The 17,221-nt window shown below is 44.2% G+C and overlaps 1 protein-coding gene across 1 annotated transcript in view; it reads left to right on the forward strand.

The window, feature by feature from the left end:
• Positions 1 to 17,221, forward strand: part of APBB1IP (amyloid beta precursor protein binding family B member 1 interacting protein) — a 137,486-nt gene that overhangs the window by 108,349 nt on the left and 11,916 nt on the right. The window contains exons 10-11 of the mRNA XM_088457814.1: positions 9,931 to 10,041; positions 17,065 to 17,163. Of these exons, the coding sequence (XP_088313940.1) occupies positions 9,931 to 10,041; positions 17,065 to 17,163 (210 nt within the window). The remainder of the gene's footprint in view (positions 1 to 9,930; positions 10,042 to 17,064; positions 17,164 to 17,221) is intronic.

Genomic DNA, 17,221 nt, shown 5'->3' on the forward strand with positions numbered 1-17,221 from the left:
GAAGGGGTTTTTCTTCACCAGGGAAATAATTCTTCTGTCATCCACCACAGTTGTTTTCCGTGGTCCTCTGGGTCTTTTGGTGTTGCTGAGCTCTCCGGTGCGTTCTTTCTTTTTAAGAATGTTCCAAACAGTTGATTTGGCCACACCTAATGTTTTTGCTATCTCTCTGATAGGTTTGTTTTGATTTTTCAGCCTAATGATGGCTTGCTTCACTGATAGTGACAGCTCTTTGGATCTCATATTGAGAGTCGACAGCAACTGATTCCAAATGCAAATGTCACACCTAGAATCAACTCCAGACCTTTTATCTGCTTAATTGATAATGAAATAACAAGGGAATAGCCCACACCTGTCCATGAAATAGCTTTTGAGTTGATAGTCCCATTACTTTTGGCCCCTTAAAAAGTGGGAGGCACATATAGAAACCGTTGTAATTCCTACACCGTTCACCTGATTTGGATGTAATTACCCTCAAATTAAATCTGAAAGTCTGCAGTTAAAACACATCTTGTTTGTTTCATTTCAAAGCCATTGTGGTGGTGAATAGAGGCCAAAATATGAAAATTCTGTCAATGTCCCAATATTTATGCACCTGACTGTATATTAATGCTTAGTCGTAAGCTATATATTTATGGCAAAGCGTATGCATATAACAGAGGGAAAGAAGAGATATTAATGCATTTTAGAGACACGGGTATCAAATTGAGGATAAAGCTTATTAATTTGTGTGAATAAAATTATCCTTGTTAACTGTGGTCTATAAAAAAAGTGTTTTGATTAACACTCACTTATATCTAGATAAAGGACACAACCTGATCAACTGGGTGTCTAATCAAGAGCTACATGTGCGTTAGCAATTTAGATTATTGCCATGACTATATGCCAATGATAAAGGCATATTAATCACTTTTCTGGATAATTTCCGCACTTGCTTATTTAAGTGGGTTCAAGCATAGTTGGATTGCTGCAATAAAAATAGACACAGTGATTGAATGTAAGCTCTCACGAGCAGGGCTCTCTTCCCTTATGTGCTTTTCTTTCCCTCACTCATACGATCATCTACTCAAAACTCTCCACAAGGGCACTTTACACTTGGTAGCTGACTCCCTGTTGCTTTTTTGAGTGTTATGATCGCTGCAGCAATGTTTATAAACTATGTTCTTATTCTGTATTGTCTTGTACTGTAAGTCGCTGTTTTACGTGTTTTCTCATTTGTTAATGTACTTTGTGAGGCGCTGCGGAACCCTTGTGGCGCCATATAAATAAAGGATAATAATAATAATAATTGTACGCAGTAGAGTGCAATCACTTCTATGCATATGCAGATTGACAAATAGGATAGACTGACTGTCTGTTCCATATACTGTAGGTGAACGCAATTGAGTACTATTTGTAGCAATTTAAGCTTAAAGGCAGCCAGACTGTTATTCTAGATATATAGCAGAATATTGTTTGCAGCAACCTCATTTTTAATTGTGAAGAATTTGGACGGATTGATTGCCTTCACATTTAATGTATGCAGTAAAGTGTTAACTTTATTTTGTCAGATAAGACATATATTGTATACACACAAAAGAAATTTGAGACCACAAAAAACTTTATAGGATTATTTAATATGTTCAATTACGTGACAAGACACGGATGATTTAAGATAATAGATGATCAGTATAGGAAATAAAGTGCATCATATTCAAGCAGTGGTAATAAAAAGAAAGGAAGAGGATACAACACGAAAGGTTATCCCTTCCAGAAAGTATAGATTTTGACGTGAATACAGAGATCCCGGACACAGAATTGTCATTTTATATTAATATTTCACTGTGTGTTGATGTCATTTTAATAAATTATATTTAAAAGTTATATTTTAATAATATTTTTAGATGAGTGCACTAAAACACTATTCTTTTTGAGTATAACTGATCTATGTAATATAGTAGGTAGCACCCCTCCAGAGGTATGATGATTCTAATGATTGTAATAATCCAATCAAATTAACTGGTGGGCAAATACATTAACTAGTGCGGCTGTTGCCCTTTGGTTCTAAAATTTACAGCATCATTCAGGCTTTTACTGACATAGAAGATCCACCTACTAGCTAATACAGTCAGCCTGCTTAGGTCCTGTTTGGCCTCCTCAGCGCAGGGCGAGTTTTCTGCTTATGATGAAATAAAATATAGGTTTGCTAAATAACAGAAGTGCGCAAAGGAAGCAGCCTGAAGTGCTAGACTTAGGGTATCCCGTAACCCAGTGGTTCCCAAAATTTTTTGAATCACGGCGTGCTCAAGTATCAGTATTGTTTTCAAGGCACCCCTAGGCCAAAAGTTTGTTAATGAGAAATTCAGAAAAAAATGTTATTAAGTAAATTGTGCTTACCTGTAATCCTTAGGTTCAGATAAGTGTTGGGGAACAGGTCTGCGCTTTTGTTTGTACTCATATTTACATTACATTGATAATAAGTAATTTGATTTGGTGCTGGACCACCAAGCTGAGGCACCCCAGGGTGCCACGGCACACAGTATGGGAACCACTGCCATAACCCAATGGGAAGGAATGGTAGGTATGAGTAGTAGGGCACCTCTAGGCGCAATGATACTGTACTTGTTTTGCGGGCAAATGTTCCGCAGCATCAGAAGCACATGAAATAAAAATTAAAAAACAAGCACAATAGTGCAAAAATGCTTTTTGTTTAATATTTAACAAAAAATTAATTAGCTAAGAAGTTACAAGAAATGTAAACCATAAAGACTTTGATAAATGAGCTCTCTAAAAAGGACAACATAAGATGACATATGTTAAAAAGTCATATTAAACGTATATAAAATGTCCGTATATGTGGACCGGTTCCAGATGACTGTGGTAAAACAGCGTTGTAATGCAAACATAGGGTTTCGGAGGTTCCCCTGTGTGACTCACTGTTTATAGTACATTCAGTTTGGGTCTTCTAGCAGCATGCAGCAGACTGACACATTTCGAGCCTGTAAGCTCTTTATCAAAGGTGATGCATGCTGCCTCTCCTAAGGCTATATTTATACTTGGTTGAATGGCGCCATTCTTAGCTACTTCCGGTTATCGCGGGATCAAAACTTTAGTTTTTTCCAAAAATCGGAAGTTTTCATCGAGTTACCGCTGGACCGGAAGTGATGGTTTTAAACTCGTCGACGGCTTGAGGGAGACTTTATAAGGAAGACTGTCTTTCAGTTGATTTTTGTATATCAATATAGGTGGTATGGCATGTCATAAAATCCCTAATATGATAATTTTTGTACATATTGAAAGCAATAAATAATAAAAGACAAAATACAATAACAAAACAAAAAGTGGGCAATTTTCTCTCTGGTTTGTGTGAAAGAAAAATCTCACAACATTCCAAGAAGAACATTAGTGTCATATGCTAGACCCTCTAGAGCATTTACTAGTGGAGTATGCTGCCTTAAGTCACTGCTAGCAGTACCGGGCCTACTGTGCGCCGCCAGTGCTGCTTGCTTCTCCCGATAGCCACGTCATTTCAGTAGATACCAATGCAAGCCCAAGTCTTAAAGCGCCGGTTACTTGATTACACATTTTAATTGGACAACTCATTCACACTGCAGATAATTTACACCTACTAAGTGCACCTATTAGGTGCCAGAACTCTTAGAGAACATCTCGTCCCTGGTATAGCCTTCTGGTCTTTGTCCAGTTTCCTGTGTTCTTTCCAGACACTTGCACCTGGTATCCTGCTGGTTCATCTCCAGTTCTTCGCGCCTAGTGCTCCTGGAATCCCAGTTGTGCTAGGTGTCTCAGACCATCAGGAACCTCGGTCAGAAGGGATGATGGTCAGATGGGCCAGTCCCAGCCATGTGAATGCCTGGACGAGCAGCTTCAACTCCCAGTGATTTGCTTGGCCTGCAAGCCCTCATGATTCATGCATGCCCCATGGAGACATGACAACCCATGGAGGCAGGGCCCTGTCCACTTTCCCATGCGCCTACAGAGCGCATGTAAAAGAGATGATGGGGCCGAATTATAGCCTCAGTCCGTCCCTGACAGTGGGCATGATTCAGAGTTGTATGCTAATGCTGCACGCACAGGCTGTGATGTACTAAAGTGCAAAATGCGGTAAAAACTGGTTTTACAGCATTTTCCATATTTACAGTGTTTCATCCCAGTTGGTAACGCCATCTTCAGGTGGCGTTACCCAATAGAAGCTTATGGGCTTCTTATCAGGACACACCCCTGAGAGGGATCGAATCAGATCCCTCCCATCTCCCCCCGCGGCAATCTGCGCATGTGCAGAAAGACACCAGAGGGACTTCTTGGTGTTAAACCCGGAAGTCCCTCTATCCGGGAGCATCGCAAAGGACAGCTCTTATCGGGTATGTACCTAAAGAGAGGCAGGATGTATCCAATGCTTAGTACATCCCGCCCACAATTCGAAAATGTAAAACTTCGCAGCCACCAGGAGATGTTGAGACGCCCACTGGTGGCTTTGTAATTCTAAGTATTGTGTAAAATGTCGCAGCATCTGCATACAAAGACGCAGCATCGGTCGCAGATCATTCAATTGTTGCAGTCCTGAGTGAGTCTATGCTCCCACAGAATGTCCTTGGGTATTGAGACGCCGGAGCCATATTCCTTGCGTATGGGCTCGAAGTCGCAGTGTGAAACAGTCAGACATCAGGTGCGGCAACGAGTGACACACTGAGGATTATGCCTAGGAAACATGTAGACATCAATGAGCTGCTCCGTGTCTTGGTTACTGCAGTTGCCGTCATGGACGCAGCCATGACAGTCTTCATCACCTGATTACCCTTTACCCAATGGTAGCGTGGTGGTTGTCAGCTGACACAATCCTCCAATGAACTGCTACCTTAGGGTATATAACTAGGCTCCAGACAGCAAGAAGTTGCCTGTACAACATCGTTACTACTAGTGTTTGCTTGCTGTCTCTTCATTCCAGGTTCTCTTGCTGTTTACTCTCGAGTCATCTCTAGTTACTCTCCTGTGCCAGCGGTGCGACGGGATACCTTGCCCGCATGCTCTGTACATCCTCCGAGTACAACTACAGTGTCACTCTGCTGTGCCAGCGGTGTGCATGATACCTAGCCCGCGTACTCAGTACAAAATCCAAATACAAAATCCTTGCTAGTGCCTCTTTCAGAGGTACATTCTCCTGGGCCTCATCAGTGTTATCTCCCTCCATATCCGACCTGTATCAGATACCTGACCAAAGGGCTGTGACCTGCTTGCTGGGTGCAGCTTAAGCCCATATTCCGCTTGGAGGGGTCACTGGTGAACACCTCCCAGCAGGTTAGACTCCGCGCCTTTGGTCAGGTCTCGCCAACATCCGATACTTATGGTCCGCCTTGATCCACCCCCACCTCCAGGCGGCCTGCTTCCAACGTGTTCAAAAAATGGGCGGCTCTGGTCTTCCCTGGACTGCCCAGGCTCCTCCTAAATGGGCCGCTTCCTGTCACTAAAACTCCGGAGGTCCCAGACTCACACTGCTGTGTTGCTGCCTCTGAAAACACCGCACTGACGGCAGCGCAGCCAGGGCCAGGCCCTCAATGTAGGTCTCTCTCCCCTCCTCAAACGTTCCCTCAGGACTCCCTAATGGTCCACAGTGCCCCCGGCGCATTCCGGCTGTGTTCATGTCGGACCCACATCCCATATGCCACTTTCCCTCTCCTCTAATGGTCTGTCCTCCAGCCACACTAATGGGCAGGCAGGCAAGCCTCACCATCTTGAGTCGGTGGGAGAGTCCATGCCACATTAACATTGAACAGTCTGGCTGACGGGGGAAAATCATTAACCCCTTTTGTGGGCTGGTGGCATAGATATTGGGCTACCTAATAGATTGCCGGCCTGCAGCTGTATAGTGCAGCAGAGTCAATGCTGCAGCCTATGGATCATACTCTGTAAAGCACAGCCTGGCACAGACATTAAAATAGTGCTAGACATGCCCAATGGGTGTTATTAGACCCCCTATAGTCAGTGCTAGACATGCCCCTCCAGCAGTGCACACCTTAATGAAGCTAGACATTCCTTTGGGCGGAGCATGGCACCCCCCCCCAACAGCGCAGCACACGGTGCACACTACAACTGACTATAATCTCCCTGAAACTAGTTTTCAAAAGTAGGCAAGTATGTGATTACATGATGTCATCAGAGACCCCAAAAGATACACAGGATATATTTTCAAGTAATTGCTTTATTACTTCTTTATATTAAGGGGGAAATTCATAAGAAACCGTATCCATAAACAGGGTTACCCTTGTAAATGGACAACACACAATTTAATAAATCAGCTTAAAAATTCAAGAGACGTACGAAGCCTTGGAAAAAGATAAAGTACCAGCCAATCAGCTCCTGTCAATTTACAGATTCTCCATGCTTTGATAAATCTCCCCCTTTATCTCTCTCCAAAGCTTAGTACTTGTACCCCTAAATCTCATACAATCCAGAAATAGTTTCATAAAACTCCAGTTCACCCAGTTGATTGCTTTGTCTGCGTTGAGGGCTAACATTAGTCCTATGTATTTCATCTTACGAAGACCTGAATAGATAAAGCCTTTTCTGGCTGATATGGGTTAGGGAGGTGATTTTACCATCTGACCGAAATCTTTGCATGCAATAAGCAGAGCTATAGCGCAATAACTATAGAGAGAGATGATTTTTAGCCACAATATATTTATCCCTACCTCCTCCTCCTCCTCTGTATAAAGCTTATTACACTGTTATCTTCCACCATTTTACCAACTGAGAAGATGAAGGCATTACAAGTGGGGGCAATTTATATACAATTACCGTATATTGATTAGTTCCTCCTGGTTTAATATATAAAGGATTCAGTTAAAATGTATTCTGTGGAACGTAATGTAATAAATTGTGCCTAGCCCTGCAACATGGCTTTGGTTAATTTATATATTGAGCAGGTAAATAATTGCTCATAACGTAAATTGGTGCGTATACAGTATGTCAGTTCTTTGTCACGTGAAATATTTGAAATAGCGAGATTCTAGCGCAGCATGAGATGATTGTAACCCTGCAGCTCTTGGTGACCGTTATCTCAGGTTGCCATAGCAACCAGTGAAGAACGAAAAGGTGCCACACGCTAGCTAATATATTCTCGCAGTGTAATTTTATATACAAAGAAAATAAAATGTGTTCTGTCTTCCAGAGGAACATCAATTTTATCTTTAAAAAAAAATTCAATTGGAAATTTTTGTTGTGTGTTGTTTTTAAATAAAAATAAATGGTATGTCCTGTCCTACATAATACCAGAATGCAGTCACATGAACACAATGAGACTCATTGTTAGGTTATTGTATTGAAATAGAAAGTAAAGCTCCAGATGTGATGTCAGCAATTTGCTCTCTGCTGAGAGAACCTGTAATTTACAACACTCGTTTCCCATCCCCCATTCTCGCTCCTCCATCCCTCTGTGTGTCTTCATGTGCTGTGGTACAGCCAGTGGAGCCGAGAGGTGGGGGAAGCAGGTACAAATTACCTGGGCCCTGGCTTGCTGGAAGGGCCTGTGTGCGGCACCGCTCCCACCCTCTTACATCACACAGCAGCCCAGCACACAGTGCTGCCCTGGAGACTGCTCACGGCTGATAAGAAGCAGCCACAGCAGTCTCCTACAGTATGCCTGTGCGGGGAGCGATCTAGCTGATCGCGCCCCCCATTGGTTATGCACCGGGCTGAGGCGGCTCACTGCGCCCCCCTCGCCAGCGCGCAGCTGCAAATCTTTTATTTTATTACCTAAGGGAGGGTGGCCACGCCTCCCGCAATTAGGCCACACATAATTTTTAACCGGGGCACCATGTTGCTCTTGACGGGCCTGGGTACAGCCCCATTGCAGTTTTTCTTAGGTGAGAATTATGATTACCCCAACAGGTAGCTGGATCATCAAACCTTCAAGAGAGATAGGGGCCTATTCTAATCACTTATTTTTCACAAAAGCATGTGAAAATTTACACATATACTTTTGTGGGGGGAGTGGGTGGGCCACATCGAACACCCGCAGGAGGGGGCGGGCGCAGGAGCAGGGATTTAGGTAAGTGTTTTTTTTGTGTGTGTTTATCTGGCACTGCTAGGGGGGAACTACTACTGGAGCACTATATAAGGAGCACTACTGGGGGCACTGCATAGGGGGGACTACTAATGGGGGCATTATATAAGGGGCACTGCATAGGGGGGGTACTATATTAGGGGCACTGCATAGGGGGGACCACTACTGGGGGCACTACTACTGGAGGCACTGCATAGGGGCAACCACTAATGGGGGCACTGCATAGGGGTTACTACTACTGGGGCACTGCATAGTGGGGACTACTGGGCACTGCATAGGGGGGACTACTACTGGGGCACTGCATAAGGGAGACCACTATCCTGGACACTGTATAAGGGGCACTACTGGGAGCACTGCATAGGGGGACCACTACTGGGGGCACTGCATAGGGGGACTACTGCTGGGGCACTGTATAAGGGGCATTGCATAGGAGGGACCACTACTGGGGCACTGTATAAGGGGCATTACTGGGAGCACTGCATAGGGGGTACTACTGTGGGCACTATATATGGGGCACTGCATAGGGGGACCACTACTGGAGACACTATATAAGGGGCACTGCATAGGGGGGACCACTACTGGGGACAATGCATAGGGGGGACTACTACTGGGGCACTGTATAAGGGCCACTGCATAGTGGGGACCACTAATGGGGGCACTGTATAAGGGGCACTACTGGGAGCACTGCATATGGGGGACCACTACTGTGGGCACTGCATGGGGGGGACTACTACTGGGGCACTGTATAAGGAGCACTGCATAGGGGGCACCACTACTGGGTGCACTGGATAAGGGGCACTACTGGAAGCACTGCATAGGAGGGACCACTACTGGGGGCACTGCATAGGGGGATCACTACTAGCAGCCCTGTATAAGTGGCACTACTGAGGGCACTGTATAGGTGCACTACTACAGGGGGTACTGCATAAGGGGCACTGCTACTGGGGACATTATTTAAGGGGCACTACTACAGTGGGCATTGCAAGAGGGGCACTACTACTTGGGGCATTAAGGTGCATATGGAATGGAAAAGAATGTTACCAGAGTGACGAGAAACGGTGGTGTGTCATGTTGTCACGCCCCCATTGTCCAGTGACCACGCCCACTTTGTTGGCTTGCACACCTACTTGGGGGGGAGGGCTCCATTTTATTACTTGCCCTGGGCTCCAAATACCCTAGTTACGCCACTGATGGGGACAGAATTCATCAAGCTCTAGAAATATAATATTTATAAATATAATATTTTTGGAGCTTGACTGCGGGAGCATTTGCCATCCTGTTCCTGGAAAAGGAGCAGTGAAGCCGCTCGCGGGGACAGCTGTTATCGCATCAGCTGTCACCTTGCCAGAGCAATGATGAGCGGCGAGTTAGAATGTTAATTATCAGAGTATATTACCTTTCGGACCCCGATAATTAACATCACGAATAGGCCCCTGTATGAGTTCCTAAAGACTTGAGAGGCTGCATTCTAACAGTGGTCCGGGCCCCAAAACATTTGTTTCAATATTGTCCCCAGCCTATGGCTATCCCTGGATGTTTCCCCAGTTCTAGCAGCAAATAGCTAGCGTTCTATGGATTGGAATTGCAGTGTTGTTTTTAAACTTTGTTTAATGAAGATTCGAACAAAGAAAAAACAAAACTGATCGAGTATTTTTTTTAAAACTTTTTGTTTATTCAAGTAAATTTGCAGTTTTATGACTTGAATCAGGAACAAAATAAAAAGACAAAGAATCAATGTACTATAAATTTAGTTACTGTTTCCTGAAACACGTGCACCAAAGTCAGTCTATTGAATGTTTATTTTCTCCAGACTTTAAACTGTGAGCCTATTAATTTTCTTCTATTCCTCAATTGCATGCATGTGCTTTATCTTGCAGACATCCCGTGATCTGGCGTGCTTTATACAGTTTGATAATGTCAATGTTTATTATGGCACCCAGTATAAAGTAAAATACAAAGCTCCGACTGATCACTGTTTTGTCCTGAAGGTATGTTCCTTGTGTAAACTTACGGTCGAAAAAATAATTATGCTGATTATTAAAGGCTTTAAGGTAATTAGTAGTTTATTTAGCTAATTATGAATGGTTTGTTATTTCAAAAAGGGTTTCGTTAGATTACTCATCTACTCAATTATTCCAGTGTGTTTATCATAAAGAATTACAGCAGTGAAATGTTCACAGACCATAAAACGATTTGGAGGACAACATTGCGAGATAGAGAATGGACGCCATAAAAGTGCTGCTCGTTTTAACTCTTAAATATTGCAAATGGCATCATAGTAGTGAGCAATGGGCAGCAGAGGTCGGGCATGCTGCTCTCCATTGGACTCCCATCCATAAGATGCATAGGCAAGTTCAAAGGTCAAGGTCAAGAACAATAGCTCAAGAAACAACGCAACTGAGGAAGCATAAAAGAGAAATATAAGCTAATGGCATAATGAGCCCACGGGTCATTAGTACTGGAACAAGTTTTCAAAATTTTAAGGGAAACAGGAAAAGAGAGGGAATAAAAGAAAGAAAAGGAAGGGAATGGTGACCCATAAGGCTGATCCACTATGGTGACCATAATGGTGACCCACAGGGATAAAAAAAGGGGGTGAGGGGGTGTAGTATATTACAGATAGAATGTATAAGTTGGCTACAATAAAGAACTTACTGTATCTTCGTATGTCCCGGGTGGCCTCTCATCTGCCTTAGGCTGAGAATATTACTTTTTAATTGATGACATATGATGCTGAGTTTGTTGGCCCTACCAAAAATTTCAAACGGTACTTGGCAACTACACAGAATAAGGCATATTCAAACAGGATAGCTTATCAATTCACTACAAGCTACACACGTCACTGAGGCACAAGCTCACTGAGACACTGGTTCATAACAATGACCTCTGTTTATTAGTAAACTGGTCGGTTGCATCCTCATGACCTTTGGTTCAGCATACAAAATGGCTGCCTTCATTGTGCATCTACAGGGTGCAGAATTCAGCAAGGCTCGCTATTTCTCCTGTATAAATTATCAAATTGGTTTGTCTGTCAGAGGTGAAAGTTTACCAGAGTAAATGTACTGCCAACGTATACTACATAAACTTCCAACAATCTGGAAGGTAACATTAGTACAAATTAGGCTATAGCCCTGGTCTGCACAATTAACACCCAGAGCCACTAAAATCATGGCCATTTTGTCAAGCACAATTTATTTTATATTATGAAAAATGGAGACCACCGGCAAGCCTGATATTTTTTGTATCATTAAACACTGCCGGTTGCCACATGTACTGCTAACCAATGTTGACCACTCTCTCAGATTAAGAAACTCCAATATAAGACTCAAAATTCTCAGAGAGGGTGCTTTTCTTGTCCAAGTTGTGCCTTGGTGAAGTGAATTGCATCAAGCCTTGCTAAATTCAGTGAACACCAAGTCACAGGGGTGTAATGATGCAATTTCACCATACTCATTCCCCACCCCCCACATTGCATGATAATGCCCCTGGCCACCTCTTGTCACAAAAACCGGGACTTAGTCACTCTTACCCTGACCGGCGGTGCCTTACCAAGGTGGGCTATCCTGTCCCAGAGCGCTGGCAATCCATTTCCTGAGGTTCATGGGCGCATGAACAGTTGAGCACCAGAATCCAGTCTCTACCTGTCTCCTGTGCTCACATGACCACTTTAGCCTATCTCTGACAAGAGCGCCCTATTTAAGGCTGCACCTGACACAAGCACCTTGTCAGAACAATGTGGTTCTTTTCCTCCCAGTGATTTCACTCAATAGTGAGTAAGTGCTACCTCCGATCCACTGCCTGTACCTGCGCTACCGGATTCCTGCAAGCTGCTGCCTCTGAGCTAGCACATTAACACTGCAGTCCTGTGCTGTATGCTGCTTCCATGACTCCACCTACCAGCCTGTGTTGAAGTTGCAGTTCCAGTCTGACTCTACTACTGATACTCTCACTGGCCTCACTCCGGTCCAAGCCTGCGGTCCAACTCTGGCTGGCTGCTGCTATCTCTGGTCCCAGTCTGGTTCAAGCTTGCTGTTCCACTTTGGCTGTCTGTTGCGCTCTTTCAGGGTCCACTCCGGTTACTCTGCTGCTCTACCTTCGGTCCCAATCCAGTTCAAGACTCCGGATCCATTTCAGTTACTCTGCTGCTCTACCTCCAGTCCCAATCCGGTTCATGATTCTGGGTTCACTCTGCTGCTTTTTCTCCGGTACCAGTCTGGTTTAAGCCTCCAGTTCCACTCATACACTCTGAACTTACCTGTGTCCAGTTCAAACCTCTGGTTCCACACCGGTTACTCTGCAGTTGTCTTCCCGGTTCCACATCTGCAACCTCCGGTTCTTATCCAGTTCATCTATTGTCCAAGTCTGCAAGTTATTCTGCATTTTCAGCCTGCTTGTATTCTGAAGTCTCCTGGGCATCTCAAAGACTCTCCTAGTGCTTTTAGTGCCAAGTCTTCTGCCACAGTATCCTCATCTACTAGCAATACCCTCAGTATATCTCTCCTGCTCATTGCATGTTCAAGTGGACTTTATCATCACTGTATTTTAGTTTAGTGCTCTGCTCGGCCGGGATACTGAAAGACGGGGGCGTTCCGCAAGGCCAGCATGCACATCCTCGTGAGGCGAGGTAACACTCATTTTGAGGCAAGGCCACGCTCCTTTTGTGGGCGTGCAGGGGGACTGCCCCATGCCAGGTGCAAGAGATCCATCAGTAACAGTCTTCCCTTCCCTTTATGCACGGAGCTTTATATACAGGCCCACAACACAGGGCGGTTCCGTGCAGTCGCATTGTTTGCCGCCCCAAAATGGAAAGAAATATCAGGCCAAGTTCCGAATGACTCAGAATAGGATGGACATACAGTATGCAAAAAATGTGTGAATTTGCTTCCGCACAAACCATAACTGGCAAAATAACATATAGGGCAGCTACAAATGCTGGTATCAGCCCTTCGCCAGGTGTACAAGCGTACGTCTGAGTGTGCAAGAACTGAGACACCTACTTTCAGCACCAGCGGTATGGTAGGCGCAGTTTCTCCCTCTGACTCTGGCTTCCTATAGCTGCGCCTGTGAACGTAGTCCCTTGCATGGACACGCCGGTGACACGCCCATGAGGCTGACAATTTTTGCCAACATTTCTAGCCATCTCCCAGTTACCGCCCATCACTTTTCCAACATATTTTCAATACTGTCTGTCCCGATCGCAACGGCAGCTTTGTGCATGTGCTCTGTGTAACGTCTGCACCGTGGGAGAGTTCAAAACCTTTCTCGCATGTGCAGTTGCAAATATAAAATTTTAAAATCGCTCAAACACGTGAATATCAGCATTGTGTGCGGCTCAGAATGGGGCCCCATGTATGTGGAAATAGTTCAGCTCATCTTTTTCCCATAAGACAGCACTTGGTCTCTTTTAACATTCTAATGAATCTTGGGCTATGGATCTGGCCTTGATTTGTGTGTGCCAAGTGTTATGTGCACTAGATTATCATTATCACTTTTTTTCCTATCTGACATGTGTTTGTCATATTTCTAATCAAACTGCAAACTCAAACATTATAGACACTGTCATTTTAGTTATGAAACATTTAATTGCATTAGTAGGGAACAGGCTGAGCATTAATAATGAAAAAGACAGAAGGCAATAATAAACAGTGAACGGGGATTTATAATGTAATAGAGGTATAATATTTACTAATGTGAGCAACAGGTGCATACCTCCCAACATGACCCTCTCCAGGAGGGACACAATGCTCTGGTCCTGGACTTCCCTGGTAATTTATGATTGGTGACGGCTCCAGAGGTGGGGCTGCAGCACAGTCCAAAATTCAAGTAGGGGAGTCACACCAACTGCCAGTGAGTCCCAGCCAGTGATGTTGGGCATGGTGTGAAATGACAGTTGGTGTGGCTCCCTTATTTGAATTTTGAACTGCGCTGCAGTCCCACCTCTTACCAGGGAAGTCCAGGACAAGAGCATTGTGCCCCTCCTGGAGAGGGTCATGTTGGGAGGTATGCAGGTGTAATAACGGGGGTGCAGGGGATTAGTAGCAGAATTCAGAGGGAATGTATATAACTGGGGGAAAGGGCTATTAAAAGGCTACTGGTGGGTAGTTACAGGAGTAGAACAAAAATGAAAGGAGATAGTGTTCCCTCTTTATAACAAATGTCTCAAACCCAGTGTACTCTCTATACATACTGTAGATACAGTACATATAATGTACAGTGTGTGCGTGTATCTAGTATGGCTGCTGTGGTGTGTGTATATGGGGTGTATTTAGTGAAGGTTTTTAGAAGTGGAGATGTTGCCATTAGCAACCAAACAGAATCTAGCTATTATCTGCTAGAAGGTGCCAGATAAATGTTAAGTAGACTCTGATTGGTTGCTATGGGCAACATCTCCACTCCTAAAAACCTGCACTTTAGTAAATTTACCCGTGTGTCTAGTGTGGCTGCTGTACTGTATGTGTGCAAGCTGGTTGCTGTGCCATATGTGTGCATGTTTCTAGGTCGCGCGCCAGGAGCATCCCTTGGATGTTACATGTCATACCCCAATTACGGCCCTGTGTGTTCCCATGGCGGTTGCTGGTTCTTGTTTGTGTTACATGCTTTAATGCGTGCTGTATGTCCAAGACAGTTGTATGTATTATATCTGGTGGCCAATATGATGTATGTGTAAATATAGGACGATTTCTTGTCTATGGTGTAAATGTGTGGTTGTGCTGAGCTTGTAGAAGATTCTATTTGTGCTAATGTCATTGATCTACATTTGTTTTAAGTGTGCAAATGCAACATTGTTCTTAACATCTGACAATCCTGACATGAGCGTGTGCTCTCCTGTTCTCCATTACATAGAGCACTCTCATGGTATGATCTCCTGTCCTCCATCACATAGATCACTCTCAAGGTACGCTCTCCTGTCCTCCATCACATAGAGCCTTCTCATGGTACGCTCTCCTGTCCTCCATCACATAGAGCACTCTCATGGTATGATCTCCTGTCCTCCATCACATAGATCACTCTCATGGTACGCTCTCCTGTCCTCCATCACATAGAGCACTCTCATGTTATGATCTCCCGTCCTCCCTCACAGAGAGGTTCTTTAGAAGTTGGACAGCAATGGATTGACCATTTCTGTTTTGGAGTAACCAGGGACAACAATTTGCCCATCCCATAGTTGTGCAGGGAAACCACGCTTAATACTGAGAATGTGTTGCTTGGTGATAGAGTGCTATGTAAATCAATGCTATGCAAGGTCAACATAGATATGCGTGCCTTACTGAACATATACCTGTACATCAAAGAGGTGCTGATATCAACCTGACGGTGAGGAAGCAAGCTCGCATAGCATGTAATGGCTGCAAAGTGTGTACCGAGGATTACAATGTGCATGAGCGGTCACAGTATACTCATCCAATGAGATTATGAAGCATAAGCATTGGATGATTCAATCGCGGCTGCTCATACATGTTGTAACCAATCAGCACTATGCAAGGAATCGTTAAACGGGGGTCTCCCGATATTAGCTCCCTCTGATCTCTCTGTGTATTACACTATCCAATTACGTCCACAGTAATCTGGCTCTGTACAGCAGGAAAACCACCAGACTGCTGCACATTTCTATATGAGTACGAGTGGAAAAGATACTTTGCACTGTTACAATATACGTTTTGATGTTAAAGCCACCAGAAGATAATCACGTATGCAGTTGCAGTACAGGAGAGATTACTGTATTACTCTGCCCATCCATGAACATCAGGTTAGCCATACTTACGCAGAAGGTGATTCTGCAGATGTTGCTTGTAAAAGATCTTCCAAAATCCAGGTGCAGTGACATTAATCGATGTTCTGTCATTAGCAGAATGTGTGCATCAGCAGACTCTTATGCCCTGTTACTTTCATTCACATTAGGTCACACTGTATAAAAAGAAAATACAAGGCAAGCAGAACACTTCCATTCTTATACATTGTTTGTTGGCTTCTGGCATAAATATCACATAATCAGACAGTTTCAGCATCATCTTTATAGCATTGTCACCTGATTTTGCATAATAGTTTTGCAGTTTAGTAAACAGCAATTTTGTCCGCTGAATTTTAAATAAACCCATCAGTTGAAATAAACGTCTGTACAGGCAGACCTGTGGTTATACAGTATAATCTAATGCAAGGGTGGGCAATAGGCGTCCCTCCAGCTGTCGCTTATTGCCCACCCATAATCTAATGTATGAGTCATTCAAGCAGAATAACCCCTAAATGTAAGACGACTTTGCCTGGACTCCCATTTGGTCAGGGTAGTGTCTTTCACTTATATGTGATAATAGTTGTCTGAGGGCCTGATTCACTACGGATCACTATTGCGATTGCAGATGCGATTACCTACTCAGGTCTGCTGCGAAAATATGCTAATGACTGCAATTGCAAAGCTAGTATAGAGACGCCCAAAGCCAGCATAGAGACGCCCAGTACCGCTTTTGCACATCCGTAATAGTTTGCAGTCCTGCGTATACGTCGGGAACATCGAGTAACATCGGCCTCTCACACACAATTACAACAGGTCTGACCTTACGCAGAAATTGCTAACCTCGTTGCACGCAGTGGGTACACAAGCTGCATATGCCGTCGCAGTGGCTAATTTATGCACGCCCATGTAACGGCGTTCAACGGACAGGCACGCCTGCGTTTCTCCAACCACTCCCCTGTCACCACCCCCAAACGCTGACCTGGCGTCACTCACTCTGCGATGGCTTTGTATCTGCGTAGGCAATCGCAATGCTAACTCACGCACATGTACCGCGTTGCATACGCAGTACGCACTATCGGCCGATCCGCATACGCGGTTGCATTTGTGACCCATGGTGAATCAGGCCCTGTTACGGCTTATTTCCTGGTGCACTGCAGCTGAGAGCAGAGGTGTGGTCACAGTGTAGAAATATATATGAAGACAAATGTATTTTATTACAATTTGCCATTTTAAAATTGCACCCAGTTACTATGTACTAAATCGTTCCTTATTTATTTTGTAGCACCCACAAATTCAAAAGGAATCACAATATATAAAATATCTGTGCTGTGACGATCCGTGGGTTCTCCACCAGTGGGTTACTGGGATTCGAATAGCCAAGGTAAGATAACGATAAAAGTTACATATAATGGAGCACAGTACCTATATAAAGTTGCTGT

Source organism: Taudactylus pleione, unplaced genomic scaffold (genome assembly GCF_031769625.1).
Source record: "Taudactylus pleione unplaced genomic scaffold, aTauple2 ptg000788l, whole genome shotgun sequence".
NCBI lineage: Eukaryota > Metazoa > Chordata > Amphibia > Anura > Myobatrachidae > Taudactylus > Taudactylus pleione.